The sequence below is a fragment of the Emydura macquarii genome, unplaced genomic scaffold (genome assembly GCF_026122565.2).
Source record: "Emydura macquarii macquarii isolate MOO-44397 ecotype Brisbane River unplaced genomic scaffold, CSIRO-AGI_Emac_v2 contig_1483, whole genome shotgun sequence".
NCBI classification, from domain to species: domain Eukaryota; kingdom Metazoa; phylum Chordata; order Testudines; family Chelidae; genus Emydura; species Emydura macquarii.
Genome location: NW_027131620.1, coordinates 1,448,228 through 1,468,163, shown reverse-complemented (window position 1 = coordinate 1,468,163; position 19,936 = coordinate 1,448,228). Strand labels below are relative to the sequence as shown.

General features: G+C 47.3%; 1 protein-coding gene across 1 annotated transcript; it reads left to right on the top strand.

Moving 5' to 3' along the window:
* The first annotated feature begins 3,274 nt into the window (after window positions 1-3,274).
* Window positions 3,275-18,693, top strand: LOC137157246 (BPI fold-containing family B member 3-like). The gene is made up of 15 exons (XM_067554539.1): window positions 3,275-3,302; window positions 3,940-4,030; window positions 4,296-4,400; window positions 5,204-5,359; window positions 6,008-6,071; window positions 6,893-6,956; window positions 7,928-8,013; window positions 9,818-9,994; window positions 11,515-11,568; window positions 12,672-12,842; window positions 13,927-13,994; window positions 14,177-14,219; window positions 15,673-15,736; window positions 17,071-17,150; window positions 18,347-18,693. Exons 1-15 carry the CDS (start codon window positions 3,275-3,277, stop codon window positions 18,383-18,385), a joined length of 1,290 nt encoding a protein of 429 aa, XP_067410640.1. The 3' UTR covers window positions 18,386-18,693.
* The last annotated feature ends 1,243 nt before the right edge of the window (window positions 18,694-19,936 follow it).

The window sequence follows — 19,936 nt, the reverse complement described above, 5'->3', positions numbered from 1 at the left end:
GGCACCTCCTGGTGACGGATGCCTGAGGCCTCTTCCTTTTCGCACACTTTTTGGTAACACTCGTATAGGCTGTCATGCAAATAGTCACTCTGAGCTGACCCGCAAACCATCCCGTCCAGGATAATGGTACTATCGCACCTTCTGTCGGAGGCTCTGAACGTGATGTCCAAACGTTCATGGATTTAGCTTCATGACTCCCTTTGAGGTTGCTCCTCCTCTTCCGGATGAGGGAGACTGAGCTATAGTGACGTTAACAGGGTTGCTCAGTGTTATGCAGAAAGCCTGTGGCAGGGACAGCAATAGAACTTGGGTCTCCTGGTTCCCAGCCCTGTGCCTTAACCACACTTACCTACTTCCTAGAGTGAACTCAGCTGCCATTGACTTAATTGTGTCTTCTCCTCCTCCCTGGGCGTCTGTGCAAAGCCCAGAAACCATCTAGCCCATGGCACCAAGCCTGAACTGGGATTGTCCTCAAATCTCAGCACTGGTCTGTGCACAAAGTTGCACTGGTTTAACTAAAGCTCTGATTTTAAAATGCAGTTAAACGAATGCAGTCAGTGTGCGGACTCTCTTAAATCGATTTCAACCTGTCTTGAACCCTGCAAGAATCGGTGACAGTTAGGCATAGGCGGGATGGGAGCACCTAAAGAGAGGCCTGAGTTGAAGGTGAGGCCCAGGCAACATGGAAAATTGAAGTTACTGAGGATGAGTGCAGGAGGCTGATGAGCAGAAAAGGGAGACAGGAGTTGAAATCGGAGAAGTAGGCTGACGGGGAAGATGACTGTTTGAAAAGTTTAGCAGTGTTGCAAAGGAAAACGCTGCTACTGGAGTTTTCTTCTGGCTCAACCATTGTTATCCTCTTCAGCCGCTTTCAGAACTGCAAAATATTTATCATCGTGATGGTGTGAGGTGCAGAAAGAGCATCGCTTGATACTCCGAGCCCAGGGGACTGGGCAGGTACAGCAGATGGAAAACCATCTGTTTTTTTAAAGCTATTGTTGATTGGCCTTTTCTTTTTCTTTAATGCAAACAGAGCATGTGTGGTGTGCATTGGCCAGAGTGGTGCCAGATGTGTGCTGACTCCTTCCTTAGAGGATACGGCCCCCACATTAGATCAAGCAAAACTCATTTCAAATGTAATAAAGCTGCAGAGCAATTGTTTTCCTGCACAGTAGGGCAGACGACATGCAGTGACTCTTCCTGAGATGCAGGCACTGTCAGCCTCCCCTGCAAATGGCTTTTTGACCCACTTTGACCAAATCCAAACAATGGCAATGCATCTTGCCCATCTCTTGAAATGGCGCCTCTGTCTATTGGCACTGCTTTAGTGACTGCTTGTTCTGGACGTGTTGGTCTGGGAGGTTAGTATGACCCGAGGTGATTGTGTAGTAAGAGATTATCAGCAGTTTGGTCACTGATTGGACACTCCGCATAGAGCAGTTCCTATTTAAGTGAGTTAGCTAGCAAGTGCTGGGTAACTGCTGGGTTCGGCAGGAAGGAGAAGGATCTGGGCTGTTCCCTCTGCACTTCGTCTGCTATCAGTAACAAATTGTGTGTGTCGGGCTGTTGCTGAGTCTGGGTGGGCTGCGCACTCTACCTTGGGGGTGGTTGGCAAAGCCAGTAGAGAACAGAGTCGTCAGTGATGGAGCAATGTCACTGTCAATCCATCTGAAGGGCAGGTGGATGAGAGTGCAGTGTAATGATGGGATGGGGAGGAGGGAGGATTTTGATTGCCTGCGGTTCCAGGTTTAGTAAGATTTTTAGGGTAGATTCCTGCCCTTCATAGTCCTGTCCTGTTGCGTCATGGCGCCCTGTTGATTATCCAGCTCTTGTGGGTTCAGTTGTGGTTGTATTTTTCTGGTCACCGTGAATTACAGGAGACCACCAGTGCAGGATAATTACTTTTACTAACCGTTAACTTTGATTGATTGATTGATTGATTGATTATGAATACTGTGTTCAAGAAAGATCCTTTGATTCTTCCTGGCAGGGAAATGATGAGTCAAGAGCACATGAATGATCCATTCACATAAATGTGTCTTGTTGGTTGCACTATGTGTGGCATGCCAAGAATGCTGGGCTTAGCTGCCAAATGAGTAGTTATTAGAGCTACATTCTGCAGTTATTACTCAGGAAAAACACACGTTGTTCTGGATGCATGAGGACTTCAAGATTGGGCCAATTAATTTTTTTATGAATCAGTAAAAAGGCTCCATGTTCTTCCAAGCTGATTTTCAATATGCCTCTAGTTTGTCTGTGAAACTTTTTCAGATCCTGAAATGGATGTTATTGGGGAGGATTATTCTGGATACAGAATGAACTGTGCCATGTGTTCTTATCCAACAAAACGTTTAATGTGCGCGGCTCAGTTTCACCTCTGAGAGACCCTGAGAACTTCCATCTTTCTATTCACATCACTCAGTGACTGCGGAGCTGTGCACAAGGAGCAATGGACAAGGAGGAAGGAGGAAGTCTATTTACGGAGATGTAATTTGGTGATATCTAAAGGTGTCAGACAGGAGCTGAAATATAAACCGGTAAATTCATGTTGCAGGCAAAGAAGCTGCTTTGGTGTGATCTTCTGTGTGTTTTCTCAACCTTCCCAGGTGATTCTCTGTAGTAGCTGCACTGGGCCCAATGTACCCACCCTGCCACTTGGGTAGCGTTAACCCCGTGCAGAGTGAGTGTGAAATGCCATCCACCTGCATGGGTATAAAGCCTCCAGGAGATATAGCACAGTGGAGAATCAGGCCTGCGGTTCCTTTGCTTTGGTCCTTAATTCGTAAGGACCTTCTCAGTATTCCTATTTGGGCTGAGCTGTCATTCAGGCAGCTCTCTAGCCTGCTTCCTTCTGTTCCCTCTTTCCTATGGGACTTGTCTACACTGGGGAAATGAGATACGTTTAACATGTTTTTAAACACCACTTAGCACATAGTATAGACAAGGACAGAGGTGTTTAAAGATGTGTTAGCTGGTTGTGGTCAATGCTAGGGTCCCCCACAACTGATGTAAGTGCCAGTCTGCACTGGTGCAGCATGACTGTGTTGGGGGTTCATTGCTGTAACTCTGTTGATGGAGCATGAGTTTCTGTAGTGTAGACAGGCCTGTCTCCTAGGATACCTGGTCTTCTCTCTGTGCGGGTCCCCCTTTGCTCTGTGATGTTGCACTGACTGAATGCTCTCTGCAGGTACAAGGACTGAAGATGATGAAGGTTTTGGGCCTTGTTCTCTGTGGCCTGCTGATGCCAACGCAGGTTTCGGGCACAGGACGCTGCATGGTCCCTCGAGAAGCATACGAAAAGGGTAAGTGACTTGGGTTGTCATTCTGCACCGTGTGGCAGGATAACGGGGGATGAAATCTGCTTCAACAGCCCCTTTTTCTTCTCTTATTGAATATTTCTGCTGTTTGTTCTTGCATTTGCTGATTCATCTTGTGGCAGTCCCAGGTCCCAACTGTTACGTCAGACTGCGAGGAACAGCGCCTGGATGGGCTGCTTTGAGTGACTGCTGGCTTTGTGCCATTTTTGGACTGAGCAAACCTCTGGGCTAGATTCTCCAGTCTGCTAAATTCAGTTTGACTGCGTAAGCATCATAAAGCAGCTGGAGAAGCCCAGTAGAGAAGTCGCTATGTGCAAGGAAACTCGCACCTGGAAAGCTAGAGAAAGTCTACTTACAGTTTTACACCTGCAGTCACATATCGGGCATAATAACAGGTGCAGGTGATTGCTTCCTTTGATACACCCATAAATCAATTAATTAGACATCTACATTCTGTGGTCTGCAGCCACAATTGGCTGAGAGCACAAGATTGGAGGCTGGGCTAAAATTCCTTTGCCTATTTGGCCTAGTAGACTGGAGAGGTGACTTAGATGGCCTTCTCTCATAGCCGACTTTGCTAGTGTCTGAAACAGTGGGTCTCATGGAAAGTTTGTCTTTACAGCTTGTGAAAAGTCAGTAACTGGCCTCTTCCAGTCTGAAATGGAAAGACTCAAATTCCCAGGATTAACCATTACCTTAGTCGCTATCAATGGGTGAGTAACAAAACATAGAATGAAGGCTTCTGCACTATTAATCTTCTGTATCAGGGTAACATGTAGAGGACCTGCTCTTAGACCAGGACTGGAACTGGGGAGGAGGAGAAGGATGACTCCCCTGTAACTTTTAGCCCTAGCCACTGGGCTCTGGGCTATTCTGAGTCAGGTCAGCAGATAATATTTATGAAAGAGGCTCTGAAGCAGCCTTCCTGGACATCTGGGCCTGGTTTCTGTTCTGACCGACTCTGATTTCATTTTGCAGGTTGCATGTTGCTAAAGTTATTATGCTCCCAGTAAAATCAGAATACGTTCCTGGAGTTGGAGTCAAGGTGGGATTTTCTGCTAAACTCAAGATCCTTGGCACTTGGTGAGTGGGCCTGGGGAGCCTGTGACTTTCTTAGTTCATTTCCACAGTCTAAGGGAATTGAATGAGAGAAGATGGGGGAGGAGGCAGGAAATGTCGTGTTGCTTCTTCCGAAAACTTAGCAAAAGTTAAAATTCTGCACCTGGGACCCCTGTCCATGATGAGAACTTGGTGAGGCTCACACCCGGTAGTGCTCAAAGGCTCAGAGAACACCAGACGAAGAGCAAAGACATTTCTTTGAAGATACTAGACTCTCTGATACCAAATGGCTTTCGGCCAAACCCCCACAACCCCCGTGCTCTACCCGTTGGCCGGCTGACTTTGCAGGTCACTAATAGGGTAGTGGGATGTCTCCTGACATACGGGACTTCTGGTCACTTCGCTAATGGACACTGCAGCATTAGTGGCTACAGGGAATTGTCGTGCTTTGTACTCGGACTCTGTTGAGAATAGGCCCTGAGTAAGAAGGATACCACAGCCATCTGATAACCTTATCTCCTCCTCTACGCTCCTGCAGCCTCCCATCAGATAGCCAGCATACCTGGAGATGAGGCAACTTTCAGTGTGAGTCAGGGGGTCGGAGTCTGGCACTTGGTGGTTATTGCACAGAATGGGGTTTGAGGAACCCTTGGAGGGTGGCCAGTGAGTGACCTGGCTGGTGCGAAGAGCAGTAGAGATGGAAGGAAGCTGGTTTGAATCAAAGTACATACCCTGTGTTTGGAGACAAGCCTCCATTTACGATGAGAAGAATACCAGAGTTGCCATGCTGTCTGAGCATCTCTTTAACGTGAGTTTTGTCTCTGCAGTTGGTCTGTCCTCTTATCTGGCCTCACCACCATCAACGTGCATGTCGACTGTAATGCCCTTGTTCTGCTGCCTAAGTATTTGCCGCTTACCTCCAGTGTCGTCGTCAAGGATTGCCAGTGTGCCGTGGTTCTCAATGACATCAGTATCAACTTGCTGTGAGTGCCAGTGATTTTCTGTTGAACATGCCGGTGTTCTGTGCTGGGCCTGTCAATAATCACCCTTTCACTCTTCACGGTCTGCATTTCCTGTGTCCTACCTGGCATCTTTACGTCTTGCATTAGTCTTTTGGTAGCAGAATGGTTGAATTCTGTTGAGTTCAAGTAGTCAGGGAAGTAGATTCCCACATGCTCCAGTATATTATAGTGTCCTAGATTTAGATTAGAGTGCGAGCTCTTGTTCTGTGCTTGTGCATTGCCTAGCACAACGGGACCTGTTCTCAGTTAGTCTCAGGACGCCATAATAAAGACGACAAATAATGGACTTTGTAGAACCAGGATCACAGCACATTGTGGAGCAGCTACACGGTACAATCCACATGGACCAAGCGTTAATTTACAAAACTCCGCTGGCCAGGGGACAGCAGTGAAATTAAAGCTGTTTAGTTTATTTGGTCTCTGTCTACAGTAAGTGCCCCAAACTCACCAGCACGCCAACCTTTTCTGTCCTGAAGGAGGGGCCCATCTAGGCACCCTTGAAAAACATGAAATCTGCCTCCGACTTTTTCCTGCTGATCGTGTCTCTCTCGTTTTTCTCGTGATGCTGTTTGGTTTTTGTTATTTCATCCTCTCTAATTTTGCATGCAGCGATATCCGGGCAAGTGTGACAGCCAGCCTCGGGAGCAACATCGTGCTAGCGTTACAAGTCAAGGTGAGTCTCCTAACCAGTCCTGTCAGGTGCTCATGTGTGGAGGAGTAAGGGTGATGTAAAGCGCCCCCCAGCCCCAGCACCGTCCAGGCATCCTCTCCTATCTCCCAATCGACCATGAGCTAGTGGGGGCGGAGCGCTGGTTGTGCACCTCCACCCCATTCGCTGGCCCGTGTGAAGGGAGAAGTCAGTGGCACCCTGCAGTGGGTCATTTCTCCCTTCAGAGCAGAGATGCTGCTTCCTCGTACTCAGGGCTTAGAGGCTCACTCTAGCGTCATCCGCTGGTCGGTGTGTGTTACGCAGCTTCCTGTGTGCCCGATCTATAAAGGGGGTGAGTCCATCACCCCCCAGATATGAAACCCGGCTCTGTAGCTACAACTGTGGAGACTCGTGCGTCTAATCCCCACGGTTGACCATGATGGCAGCTGTCACGCCAGCTCTTGGTATGAGATGGCAAATGAATTCCTGAGGCCAGTTATTCCCCTTCCTGACTAAAAGGGGGGAAGGCATCTGAACCAATATCTTTGTTAACACGGAGGCTGTAAGCTGCTGGGGGAGTTCCCCTCCATGCCCTGAGTACAGTGCAGAGCTCAGTGATTAACAGAGCCTCTGTGCCCAGTGATAACGATGCTATACAGGGGTGTGGGGCTCCAACCAATCCTTGCCTCCTTTTAAAAAAAATCCCGTCCTAAGATTTCACTGACCTCTCTACAAATTTCAGCAACAGCAACACTCCTGTTAGTAAACGTCACCTGTGCGATTATTCACCCGGGCCGTTGCAGTGATTCCTCCTCCCTGACTGTCTCTCTCATTTTGTGTTGCAGACACCTGTCATACTTTCTGCGTGCATGTCCTTTGGGCATTCAAAGATACTAAGTGACATGAACTGTAAGTGCCATATACCATCTTCCGATTTATTTTCTGTGTGTCCAGGAAGTTTGATGCAGGGAGCTTTGTGCTTTTGCCGGCCCATCCAGAAGTCAGACATGTGTAGAGACCTGCTCCCGGATTGCTCACTGAGTAAGATGAGCAATGAAACCGTAACTCCCAGAAGTTTGAACTGTCCCCTTCATTTCAGGGGGTGGTTGACTCAGAAACCTAAAGACGACAATCTGCCTCATATCAAACCCTGAATATGAGGGAAGATCATAAAACCAAGTGAATTCAATCACTCACTAATAATGTGACACGGGGCCTGCTGCTCCGACTTTACTTCTCAGCTTCTCATTTAAGTTTATACAGGATTTTACAGAATTGTCTCAAGCTGCCATAGACTTCTCACTAAACTGCAGCACAATCTACGGACCTTTCTGCAGAGTACATAGGGGCCTGATGATGACATGTATTTATATGCTACATTTTGTCTCAAATTATCCCCACGGCCTTCCTTGCCTCGGTCCTTGTCCAGTGTCTTGGCTTGTCTTGTTTTCTGCTTTGTCTGACTTTGATCATATGCTCTTAGGGGCATGGAACCTATCTTGATCTGTGTTTGAAAATGACTCTATGATGCATGTTCTCTCAGTCCGGGACATGGGTACAAGATGGCTCTCTTGGGGGAGGGGGTACTTGTGTCTTGGTGTCATTATATTTAATTCTGACAAGTTTATTGGAGAACATGTTACAAAGATTGGGACTGGCCTCTCCTATCTTTAAATTCATCTGGAATTTTGCTGAAAATCTCCACCTTAGAAAGCTATTTCTACAGCGGAATAGTCTGTTTTTAATCCCTAAATGAATAGATTTCAGTGAGCTAACTGGGACAAGACGAAACCCCAGCTAAAGGTTCTGCATCTTCCATCTGCAGTGATTCTGCTCCCTGCTTTTGATACACGTTCTAAAGGTTTCTCCATTCCGTGCAGGTGTACTCCCATTGGAAAAGGGAAAGCTCTTGTATGTGGCTCAAACTCCAAAAGTAAATGACCGGTTCATTGAAATTCCTATACAGGTAAGTGTAGACTCTAGATAACATTGCTGAGACTGAGATTTCACAGCTTTCTTAAGTTGGATCAGTCCAGAGAGGTGTGTCAGCTTTCTTACCACCTGGGGTGATGGTCAGAAAAATGAGTGGCAGAAAAACCTCAGGGTAACTGATCAGCTGTCAGGATAGCCAGAGTCTCACATGGAGTCCCGTTCTGCTGCCCTTACTCAAGTCAGTTAGCACTTCCGCATCTAAGCTGTCATATCAAAGACTTACTCACTTCCTCGACTCGTTACAGTACAGTACAGTGGTGTCTAGCAATGGGGAAGTTCACGTGAGTAAGTTCAGTGTGAGTAACCAGAGTGGGATGAGGACTTCACTACTCAGTGTAATGTAAGACGCAGGATGAAGATGTGAAAGAAAAGATTCACTTAGCGACAGAAACGAGGGGCTTGCCCCACTGCGCTGTTTTTGTCACTGGACTATGATAACGGGCTTTCTTGGTCAGCAACTTTTCTTTCCTGATGTTAACTGATGTGGAGAGGACTGAAGGAAAAGGGGAGAACAACCTTGAAATGTCTGAGCTACTTGGCAGCCTCCTGACACCCATACTAATGAACTATCTACGATTGCAGGATTGTTGCTCTTTGCATCCGAGTCAGGGTAAAGCAACGGCAACCCCAGTGAGCAAGGCTGAGAGCTTTTTGTTCAGAATGTTATTTAAAACCGAACAACCTTCCACCGCCGCTGCAGGACAGCAGAATTGGTCATCAAATCCACGGCAGCCCAGCCGAGCGAAAACGAGAGGGTTGCTCTGCAGATTTGTAATTAACAAAACTAGTTGATTCACGGCTGGCAATTACCCAGCCAGGCAAATTCAACGTGGAAATAAAGTACCGATTTTTAACAGCAAGGCTAATTAACCACTGGAACAGCTTCCAAATGGATATAGCAGACGCGCCGTCACTTGAATGGATTGGGTGTCTTTCTAAGAGATGCTGGAGCTCAATCAAAAGTTATGGACTTCCAGGCAGGAAGCACTAGGTGAAATTATCTGGCCTGTGCAATGCAGGAGGTCAGAACAGGTTATCGTCACAGTCCCTTCTGGTCTTGCTGTCTGTGAATCTATCTGAAATGGTTTGACCAGCTATACAGGACTCAGCATGTCCCCTGCCCATCTCTCTCATTGTAACCCATGCTTACACAGGGTGGCTCTCTGTTCCCCTCTCATGGCTGGACCACATAGAGATTTAGGCGTCTGAGCTGGGTCTTTTAGCTCAGGCAGTAGAGGCCCATGCTTTTCGATCCAGAGGTCATAGGTTCAATCCTCTCTCCCATCTAGCCTCAACTGCAATTAAAGCTGAACTCCCAGTCACACACTTCACTCTCTCTGGGGGGGTCAAATCTGCCTGGAGTAGCCTTCACTGGCTCAGGGTTGTGGAATTTGTGCCTCCCTTACCAGCAAAGGTGAACCGAGTGTTTGGCAAGTGATTTCGAATCATCTGGTGGAGGGTGAATCCTCTGGTTCTGCTCCGTGTGCCAGGCATACCTCCCAAATGGCCCACGCTGTGCGGCTTTGCTCCTTTCCACACCTGTCACTTTGATTGCTGGAAATTATTTACATCCATACTGAAGGACTGTGTCCTGAGACTATGGAGCGGGTTACCTGCACTGGAGGCGTGAATCCCTCCTGCAGTACTGTAAGTTCCCTGCATGGATAGTTTCTTTGTTCCTCATTTTGTGCCTTTGCCAAGTAGAATAATAATTATTTCAGCCGCATAATTAAGGGGCTTTTCATTGTGTTAATGACTTTAATTGTCTCTGCTGTCAGACAGAGTACCTGGCCGACAATGGAAAGAAAATCCCCATTCTACCCCTTCCGGAGGACTTTGTGGTGTCACCAGAACTGAATTCCACATCTTTAGCCATAGGAGAGAATGTAATAACCAGTATCCTCTCCTACATCGTCTTCAAGAAACCTCATTCCTTCTCTTGTACCCCTCAAACGGTGAGTCATACTGTCCCTGTCCTGGAATGTCAGTGCATTGCCGTGGAGTCAGGGTCCTTGGTCTCCTGAATCAGCCCGAGTGACTCCTGATTTTAGGAGACGTTTCCTAAGCACCTGCTTCTCTCCGGTTTGCACTGGTACAACTGGGGGAGCTATGTAGAAAGAGGTGCGTTAGAGCACAGCACCCAACTTTCCTGCAGCTTGAAGTTATATCCTGGATCCAAGCCAGGGTAGCTGGGCTTAAGCCTCTGCCGGTGCCGCAAAGTCCACACAGCCTTTCCAGCACACTGGCGTGTGTCCTGCTAGCGCACGTCTGTCTGCCTGGGCTGGGAGGCTTGCTCCAAGCTGCAGGGTAGACATCTCTGTAGAGACAGGGCTAGAGCAGTGGGCAGTAGAGCGGTACTGTGTTTGTCACTCCAGCCATAGTTGTGTGGCTGCCGCTGGTTCAAAGACGTGCTTGAAGGATCTCTGAATGAAGGGTTTTTTTGGGTGGAGGGTAAAGGATAAATTGACATGGAGAGAACCAGAGACATGGGCATAGACAAAAGGGAAATGGCCAGCCAGGGAGAGGGGGTACAAATGGGAAAATTAAGGGGGAAATTAGAGGGAAGGACCAGGGAGGATTAAGTTGGGAGTTCAGGTAAGAGGCTGCATTTATGCAAATGAGGCAGTGCATGCTCATTAAATATGCACTTTAGGATATTTCAGTATTTGCATAAAATCTCCGGCTTTTGGGGCCTGGAGCCTGATCAGGTATGGTGCTGTCTCCGTGTGGTTTGGAAATCACTGGTCAAAGCTATATCCTTACTGATGTGGCCATTTGTTCTTCATTCGCCTGAAACAGGTTGGATTTAGTTACTTAAAAGCCATAGAAAGCCTGGACTAGGCAGAAGAACATCTAGAATATGGTTAGATTAAAAACAAACAAATAGGCTTATGGAGAAGAGCCAAATAGCACTGAAGACCTTGACTGACCCTGTCAGGTTGGATTTCATTCACTGAAACTCAGCACCACACACAGAACTTCAGAGGGAGCAATAGCAGAGATCTATTCAGCTAAATCCTACCGTCACCCGCTCGGTAATTCTGGCTGAAAAAATAGGTTGGTTCCAAAACTCACCACGCTTACTGTGAATGGTGAAGGAGAACATCCGTGCAAAGTCTGGCGAGATGAGGCCAAACTGTACTTGAGCTGTGGTTGATTTTAAAATTACCCTGGTTCCCTCTAACTCAAAATAGCTGGTACTCAAATTCTCTTTGGAGCTGGGACTGTTAACGTTTGCATGCAGTGTTGCGGTCGACGTGTTGGTCCCAGTATGTCAGAAAGGCAAGGTGGGTGAGGTCATATCTTTTACTGGACCAGCTTCTGTTGGTGAGAGAGACAAGCCCGGGAGCTTACACAGTGCATACCCTGAAGAAGAGCTCTGTGCAAGCCTGAAAGCTTGTGTCTCACCAAGAAGTGCTGGCCCAGTAAAATTTATGACCTCACTCACCTTCTCGCTCATGCATTTTTGTTTCAGTTTATTGACACTCTCTCCCTGGAGCTGATCGTCTCTGAACTGATTGTTTCCAAGGTGAGTCCACCTCAGTCACACACTGAGCACTTCTCTGTCTGACCAACTGTGCATTGTGTGTCCCGCTGCACAACAGACCGTGCTGATGTCTGAAGTGTTGATTCCATGCCTGACCTCAGAGGGACAGTGGCACTTGGGGCGCTGGCTCTTGCTTCTGGTGCTGCAGTTTATGACTTGCTGTCCCGGCTGCAGGGTCTGATGCTTTTCCACCCCCCTGAGAGAAAAGCAGCCCCTCCTGGGACAGGAGGAGTATTGTCCTAATGCAGCCTGGGTCAGGGCTGCCCAAATGGAAAGCTGCAGGCTCTCAAAGGACATTGGGTCATCTTTATGTGATGGGAAGAAACAGCTGGACGGGAGAGGACACGGCCTTTGTCAACAGCAAAAGTGGTAAAGAGAGTTGAAGAGAACAAATCTCCATCTCCATGATGAGGGGGCTGGAGCACAGGACTTATGAGGAGAGGCTGAGGGAACTAGGCTTGTTTAGTCTGCAGAAGAGAAGAATGAGGGGGGATTTGACAGCAGCCTTCAACTACCTGAAAGGGGGTTCCAGGGAGGATGGAGCTAGGCTGTTCTCAGTGGTGGCAGATGACAGAACAAGGAGCAATGGTCTCAAGTTGCAGTGGGGGAGGTCGAGGTTGGATATTAGGAAAGTATTTCACTAGGAGGGTGGTGAAGCACTGGAATGGGTTACCTAGGGAGGTGGTGGAATCTCCATCATTAGAGGTTTTTAAGGCCCGGCTTGACAAAGCCCTGGCTGGGATGATTTAGCTGAGGTTCGTCCTGCTTTGAGCAGGGGGTTGGACTAAATACCTCCTGAGGTCCCTTCCAATCCTCATCTATGATTCTATGAGGTGTTGAGGGTTGACAAGAATTCTGAGATCACATGAGCAGGGGGGGTCAATATCCTGCATTTGCTGCTGTCTCTCTGGGGGCTTACACAGCATCTACTGCAGGGGCTCAGCATATCTCCTCATGTCCGTTACTGTCCCCTGTCTGTGTTGTGTCCTTGTCTTTCCTCCCCAAGGTCCGTGGGAGGGCCCATGTCAGTGTCATTGTGCCTGTGTTTCAGGTTGAGCCTAGTCCTGACCCCTCTGTTCTTACAGTGCCCAGCCTGCACGCCAATCTCTTCTTCGCTGCTCATCGTTACCAAACTGGTCAAACCTCTGAAGGTCGGTCTGGATGTGAACCGGTGTGCCATGAATCTCTCTGTCCGCCTGGAGATAATGGATAAAAAGGGCACCAAGAAACCCCTTCTCCTCATTGCTTTGAAAGCAGTAAGTACTGAGATAGAAAGCCCAGGTTTAATCTCGAAGGGTGAGAAATGAAGGAGCTGGTGCCCGAAGGATACTGGCTTTATGTATCCAGAGGCCCAACCGATGGGCTTGGATTTTCAGCAAAATGATTCCTCTCCCTTGAGTAGGTGCTGTCTGTGTGTGTGACGAGTTTCAATGTTTCTGCAACTAGCAAAGCAGCATTCTCGCTAATAACTGAGACCTGAGCATCAAGCAATGGTTTTCAGTAGATTCCAGCCCTGGTTAAAAAGGGCCTTTGAGAAACGCATTCTGCTCCAGACCATATTGAATAACCACAGTCCAGCTTCCAGAGCATCGTCCCATCCTTGGGAATGAAATGTTTTTGCTTTACAGCCTTAAACTTCATGCACACTGTCAGAAAACAACCCACCATGCTGCATGAGTTGAGATTTGAACCATGTGGCTCTGGAGGGACCAATATCTCGGTAGGAAACGTTTGTCCGTAGCTCTTTGTGCCACTGGTGTGCAGGCGGAGTGAGTTGGCCCTCAGTAGTTTGCTGAAGCAGCGCTTTTCTAGTGGCTCCAAGCTTGTGTGTTTTCAAATGGATTAGTCTAGCCCTCCCGGCTGCAGAGAAGACCCTCTGCACATGAGCCAAGTGTGAACTGACACAGGGCTGGTGCCATTTGATTGCATATTCTGATGGAATCCATGGGGGCGTCTTAGCCCAATTGCTATGAGAGGAGCAAACTGCCTCTCTTCAGTTCAATAGGTGTTGACAGTGAAGCCCCATGTCAGCATTTTAAACTATCCCCTCCCTCCCTGGTCAAATTAGCAGAATTATCCAGCTACCCTGGGGTTGTGGGGAAGATGTTGGGCCACTTTATTTTCCCTTTCTGACCCTTGAGGAAAGGTGGCAAGAAAAGGCTTTTGCTTATAGTAATGAGTCTTTGCATTGTATCAGTGAATTCACAGAGTGCCATTGTCGGTTTCCTTCCTCTGAGCAAGTTACCCCAAGCAGGGAGGAGGTGTCTGCTGTATTCTTCAGCTGATGGGCTGTTCTCAGAGCTCAGGTGCCTGACACTCAGATCAGCTGTTTCATTGCAGGAACTTGCTTTGACTGCCACTCTTCAGCTTGTTGAAGGGAAAGTGCAATTCACCGCCTTCCTGGACAGGTATCAAGCCTTTCAAGTATTTTATCCAGAAGGGGTTAATATTAAAGAATATGTTCCCAAGCAGAAGTGACAAGCAAGGTGGCTCCCTTACCTGGATTTTAGGTGTTTAGAAATTTTGGGACCTAAACTGTGAGCTAGTGATTTTGTGACTGATAAGTCCGAACTGGTTTCTTTTTCCACAGATTGCATTTCAAGCTGCTTTCCTCTATCGTTGGCCCTGTTGATGTAAGTCCCTGCTTGTATTAATGTCTGTGTTATGCTAGGAAGCAGAAACAAACATTTCCTAGAAATGATGGGCCTGATTCTCTACAGCTGCTTTATATCATTCCAGCAGGGTACTGGCCCCTGGGGGAAGCCCCAGAATAGGAGGGTGCTTCTCACAGCTCGGAGATGATAGGAAGACTCTATTATAGTCACTAATGTAAGGCCTGGGAGAGGAAGGAAGAGGGCATGGCCAGGGTTCCCTGTGCTCCAGCTATTCTCAGCCACCCATGGCCCCAGGGGCCTGTATCTGTGGAGGAGTGGCCTGTATGTTCTTACAAAACTTTATTGTGGTCTTAAATAAAGATTTCTTGTTGGAAGGTGGAGGGGAGTAACCACCTGCTGCAGGTTTGTTACCTAGTCTCAGGCAATTTACTCTTGCTCACAAGACACATGTTTTGCTATTCCAGCTACCTAGCAGCGGGAGCCTGGCATTTCTGCATCCAGAACAAAAGGCTTTACATGGAATTTTGAATTTTTGTGTCAGTTTCCCTCTGTGTCTAATGGAAAATAGCACTGCAATAGCATGCCTGGGCTCTGTGGCTTTGATGGCAGAAAGTGTCATTTGGAGCTGGAAGGGAAAGGAAGAGGGACATTGGCCCTAGCTGGGAAGGATACTCATTAGAATACCGGACAAGAAATTGCTGCATTCACTCAAGTGCTTCTCCTTTGAAAATCACAAACCCCGCATGGCTTTGACGGATTGATCGCTGTGTCTTAGTGCTTTATCCTGCTGCCTGTCACTGTAGTATCTGAGCACCTTTCAGGTAAAATTAATAGCAATAGCAAAGTCCCTAAGGGACTTCCTGAAGTCACTGGCACTTCTTCCTTTTTGGGGTAAAACCCTCTTCTTGGGGGAGGTTTTTTGGGAGGTGTTTGGGGAGTAGGAGGAGGTCAATGCTGCCATGGTGTCAGTCTGTCGTGGGAGAAAGGCTTTCTGAAGAGGAAGGCTTGGCAGCATCTCCTGAAGATGGCCAGACTCTGGATTAGCTTGTTCTCTGGAAACTGATTCCACAAGTGGAACCCCTCGAGCCAGGCTGTGTCCCCCCAGCTCTCGCGTGCTTTGAGCTGAGCTTTGTGATCTCCATTGTCCTAATGGGGTGCAAATGTCTTTATGGTTCACAGATGGAAATTTGGTCCTTAATGGAGCTGGGGCTCGATCCGTTAGTTGTTTGACGCTTAGGGCTTAGGCCTTAAACTGGTTTCTGAAACTGATCGGGAGCCAGTGTGTGGACAGGAGTCTGGGTCTGAAGTGCTCACAGAAGCCTAGACGGGTCTCTTAACTGCCCTTCTAGAAAACAAATGTTTGATGTTTTTCCAGGCCTGGCTGAAATCCAGTTGCTGCTAGATAGTTTGGGTGATGTCTGTAGATGTTGCATGCTATTGAGGTATTTACTAAGTCATCTCTGTGTTTCAGATTGCACGTCTTCATAAGCCTCTGAGATCTTTCACCCGGAAAATTATATTAAAGGAGATCAACTGTAAGTCCAGTTAGATGTGTTCTTCAAGAACCAAGTACATAGCCTACATCTCTGTGTGCTGTGGTTGCCTGATCCCATATGCCTCATGCATTAGTTTAAAAAGGCGCGTCCTGTCTTCTGAAGGCAGATAGGGCACATGCTGCTGCCTTCATGAGACAGTGGCAGTAAGAGAAAGGGTTTATGAAATGGAGACTGGGTTATTTTTAAAGGGCATTTATGGGAGTGAAATTCCCTTCTCATTTGACCACCATTTGGAAATTCCCTTTTACAGGACTGTCAGACAGAGCCCGAAGTCCCCCAGGAAAACCACTAGAGAAATTTAAAGGCTCTTGCAATCATGCTTCTTACTGAAATTCCCTATAAAGCTTTACTCTATCAAATGGCTTACAGAAATCCACCCACTAAAAACTAACAAACAGTGGTGTACATTACCTGGATTCTGTCCCCTCCCCTCTTCCATCCCAGTCCTGTCTTGGCCTCTCTGTTTATCTTGTCCTCCTGTTATGTTTTGTCTTTAAGATGCAGGCTTTTGGGGCAGGGAATACCACTCACTGCGTGTTTGTGCGGTGTCTGGCCTGGTTGTGTACTTTGGTTCTTGGGACCTGGTTCTTCGTGTCCTTTGCGACTGCAGTATAAATATTCAGTAACGGGGAGCGTATGGTACCGAACCCTGAGGCCCAAAGTTCACTTCTGCACATACCTGATTTCTACTTGTGTGACCCCAGACGCCTGCACCAAGTCAGGATCATGCACGAGTGCCCCTTTGAGCCTATCGGGGAAGCAGAAACACTGAATAGAAAAACCTAGGTGCAGCATCTAAATACACGTCCCGGCTGGAGGCTGCACGTGTGCATGTCCTGGATGAAGGGCACTGGCCAGTGCCAGCCTAGCTTCCTTTCTGCCATGGGGTTGGATTCTTCTCCTCCTGACACAGCCCTAGGTACCCTTCAACTAGAACGCCCAAGTCTCTGCCCTGCCTCGGGGTGGGATGAGATGGATGTAAATGACCAGGCAAATGTGACTGAACTCTGGGGGGTTGACCCTATGAGCTCTCTCAGCCCACCTGGATCTCCCTGGGAAGCCGGCACAGGGAAGCTCATTCACGCTGAGAGCCCCATGAGTCCAGAGGAGGATGTGCCCGGTTTTTCAGCTGCTCCTAGTGTGGTCGGTCACCAGTCGGATCTGACTGAGAATCAAACAAAGGGAGCGTGTCTCCGGTTGTAGACACTGGCATGATTAAATTCAAGCCCTGAAAGGGAGGCGTGGCAGGTACGTGAATTCCTGCCTCCGGCTCCCTGCTGCTGTGGGCGCTGAGATGTGTGTGTTTCTTCCAGTTTACCTTCACTTAGGAAAAATCCCAATCTCTAGCGCTCCGGGACTGAAGCCCAGCATCGCCCATTGCCACCCTTCCAAGGTAAGGCTTCTGAAAGGGGCGAAGAACGTTCCTTCAGCACCAGATCACTGCCCCTGGATACCCCTCTGCACCATCTGCAATGGGGAGGTTTCTTTTTTTTTAAATATCTGGTTACAAAAAAACGTCCACTTGAAGATTTGCAGCTGTCACGTCTTTTAGAAAACCACCTCCTGCCCCAAGCTATAGCTGGCCCTTGGCGTTATTGCATTGGGAAAATTCCCAAATGATTCCACGTCCATGTGTGGCTCTGATTGTCCATAGCGAGAGAGTACAACATTGTCGCAGACATATTTTAAAGGGACCTCAGTCCAGCCAGCTTTGTATGTGCAGTACCTTTTCCCTGCTGCTTTCTGCATGAGAATGCAAGCGTGAGAGATTTTTCACATCACCTGCTTTGTTAGGTGAAGTCTGCCACTTGCTTGTGGATCTGACAGAGCAGAAAAATTGCATCCCTGCAAAGTCTGGGAACAACATCTTGGAAATGCTGATTTCCTGAATGTCTAACTCAGTGAAAAGTGCCCATAATGCCCATGAAGATGCAGGGTAACATCTTCAAAGGCACAGTGTAGTCCCACACATAGGCTACTGCAGAGCTTAAATTCTTATAGCGTATTTCCTGGAGCCCTTCCACTCTTCCCCCTGCCCCCAGTACACTATAAAAACTCCAATGGGGTTGAAAATATTGACCAGAGCTCTGCTCCGGACAGCTCCAGCTACTGCATGAGCTCCTAATGTGACTTCAGAGGTGCTAGCCTGCATTGAAATGGGTGTTAAGACTCTTCAGTTGTATTAAGCTAACACAACTGAGAGAGCCTGAGTAGACATGGCTTGGTGACTTCTGCGTTTCCTTTAAAAGCTGTGGCATTAGTTACAAATTCAGCTTTGTTAAAGTGCTTTGGACTTCCAGGACTCTGAAGGGTGCTTATTTTGTAAAAAGAAAATTTTATTCTCCTTCCTAAAAGTCTTTTAATAAAAATCACTGGATTCTTAGCTCTCTCAAATTGCTTTGTTCCAATAGTCACTTCTCACCCTAATCAGAATCATGTCTTGACATGTTTCCAACTCTCACCACATTGCTCTGATGCTAAATCCATAACAGGGCAGCCCACTTCCTGAACAGCTGGGGAAGAACTTATCGGGGTGAATGAAATCCACCCTTTGGAAATGAGTTGAGAATTTTTCATTTGTTCTTCTAGCGCTGTCTTGTGTGCCATAACAAAGGCAAGAAAGGGTGATGTACCAGACCAGTTTGGTGCTGACACTGAAGAGAAAGGAAGAAAGAGTGGCACAAATGCGGAGTTTTAATTCCTGTTGTTCTTTTTTCCAAAATTTTGATTCAAGCTTTTTACTCTGGGGAGAAAATTGCTACATCTGCTATTGAATTTCAGCTGAAGAACTGCAGGAGATTTGAACTGTCTCCTTGTTTGAAAAAAAAAAAAATTACTGGATTTACTATTTTTCAAATCAAATCTGTCTTGAGTGGTGAGTTTCAGGGAGGGTTTGGGACGTTGTGGACACTCTTATATTACTTTCCTTTGGTTACTCTGTTAATAAACCATTCTTCTTAGCATGTGTCCTGTGTTCATTTCACCCCACTGCAGGATTCTGTTCCCTATTTGATAACGCATGCACAGATCTTATGTTTGGGATCGGGGCAGTATTAGTAATTAATTCTATCCGCTGGTCTTTGCTGTCCAATGCCATATAAGTTATACAGGCCCCCCCCACTACATTAATAGGTACCATGTGCATGGAATTAATATGTTGTGTGTGTTGCGTGATCATACTAAATTGTATTAGGTTGTTCTTGCTCACTTATGCGAGGGCATATGTCCCACAATGCCCTGGGACAAGTACGGCTCAGCACTTGGTTTAGGAAAATACAAAAACTGGGCCAGGAATCGTTCCATCTTCTGCACCGTGTTTTCACTAGAAAAAGCAAGTTTACTCCTTGTTCTATAAGCTGTCCTAGTAAATCTGGTTCTCTCACAGAGACTCTGCTTTTACCATGCTGAAGCAGAAGTCTGGATGCTGTATTTGAGGAAACCACAGCAGACACACTAGGGTAACCCTTCCTGGGTCGCAGCTGGGTACCAATACAACTCAGGCAATCTGGACTCTGAGCTCTACCTGTCATTTTGTAACCATTTGTCCATAAAAGGAATCTGAGCAGGAGCAAATGAGGGCCATCATTTGTGTGGATTAGCTGCTGCTTACATGCCCTGAAATGAGGGATGCTCAAGGACTGAGAAATGCCTTTAGGGCTGGGAATACTTCTAGTAATATTTTAAAGAGAGCCCAGAAGTGCTGTCTGTCAGGTGGAGTTGCAGAGCCTCATGCTCATCAATAGCTTCCACTTTTACAAGTTCAGCCTGTTTTCTTGTATTCATCTTGCCGCGTGCTCCCTGGAATGGTGCTGACCTTGGCATCTAGCGTTCTCACAATACTGCCAAGGCTGGTGAATCTGCAGACAGCTCTGATCAGTTGCTGACTTAGCAGGAGACAGATCCTGAAAAATAAGCTCCCTTCCATTGGACTCAGCCTTTCTGCCTCCATAGATATGACCGAGAAAAGCCCTGGAGTCCATTTGTTTGTTGTGAAGTTGCAACCCTACATCCCAGCTCAGTCAGAGCTGCTGTCCGGATCCCAGATCTGACACAGAAATAGTCTCTGATGTGGTTATTCCCCGTTGCCAGGCAGTAACGGGTTATTTTACTGAGATTTTTTTTCTTGTGTGTGTATTGATTTGCAGATGTGTTCAGTGGTTAATAATGTCCGTAACCTGG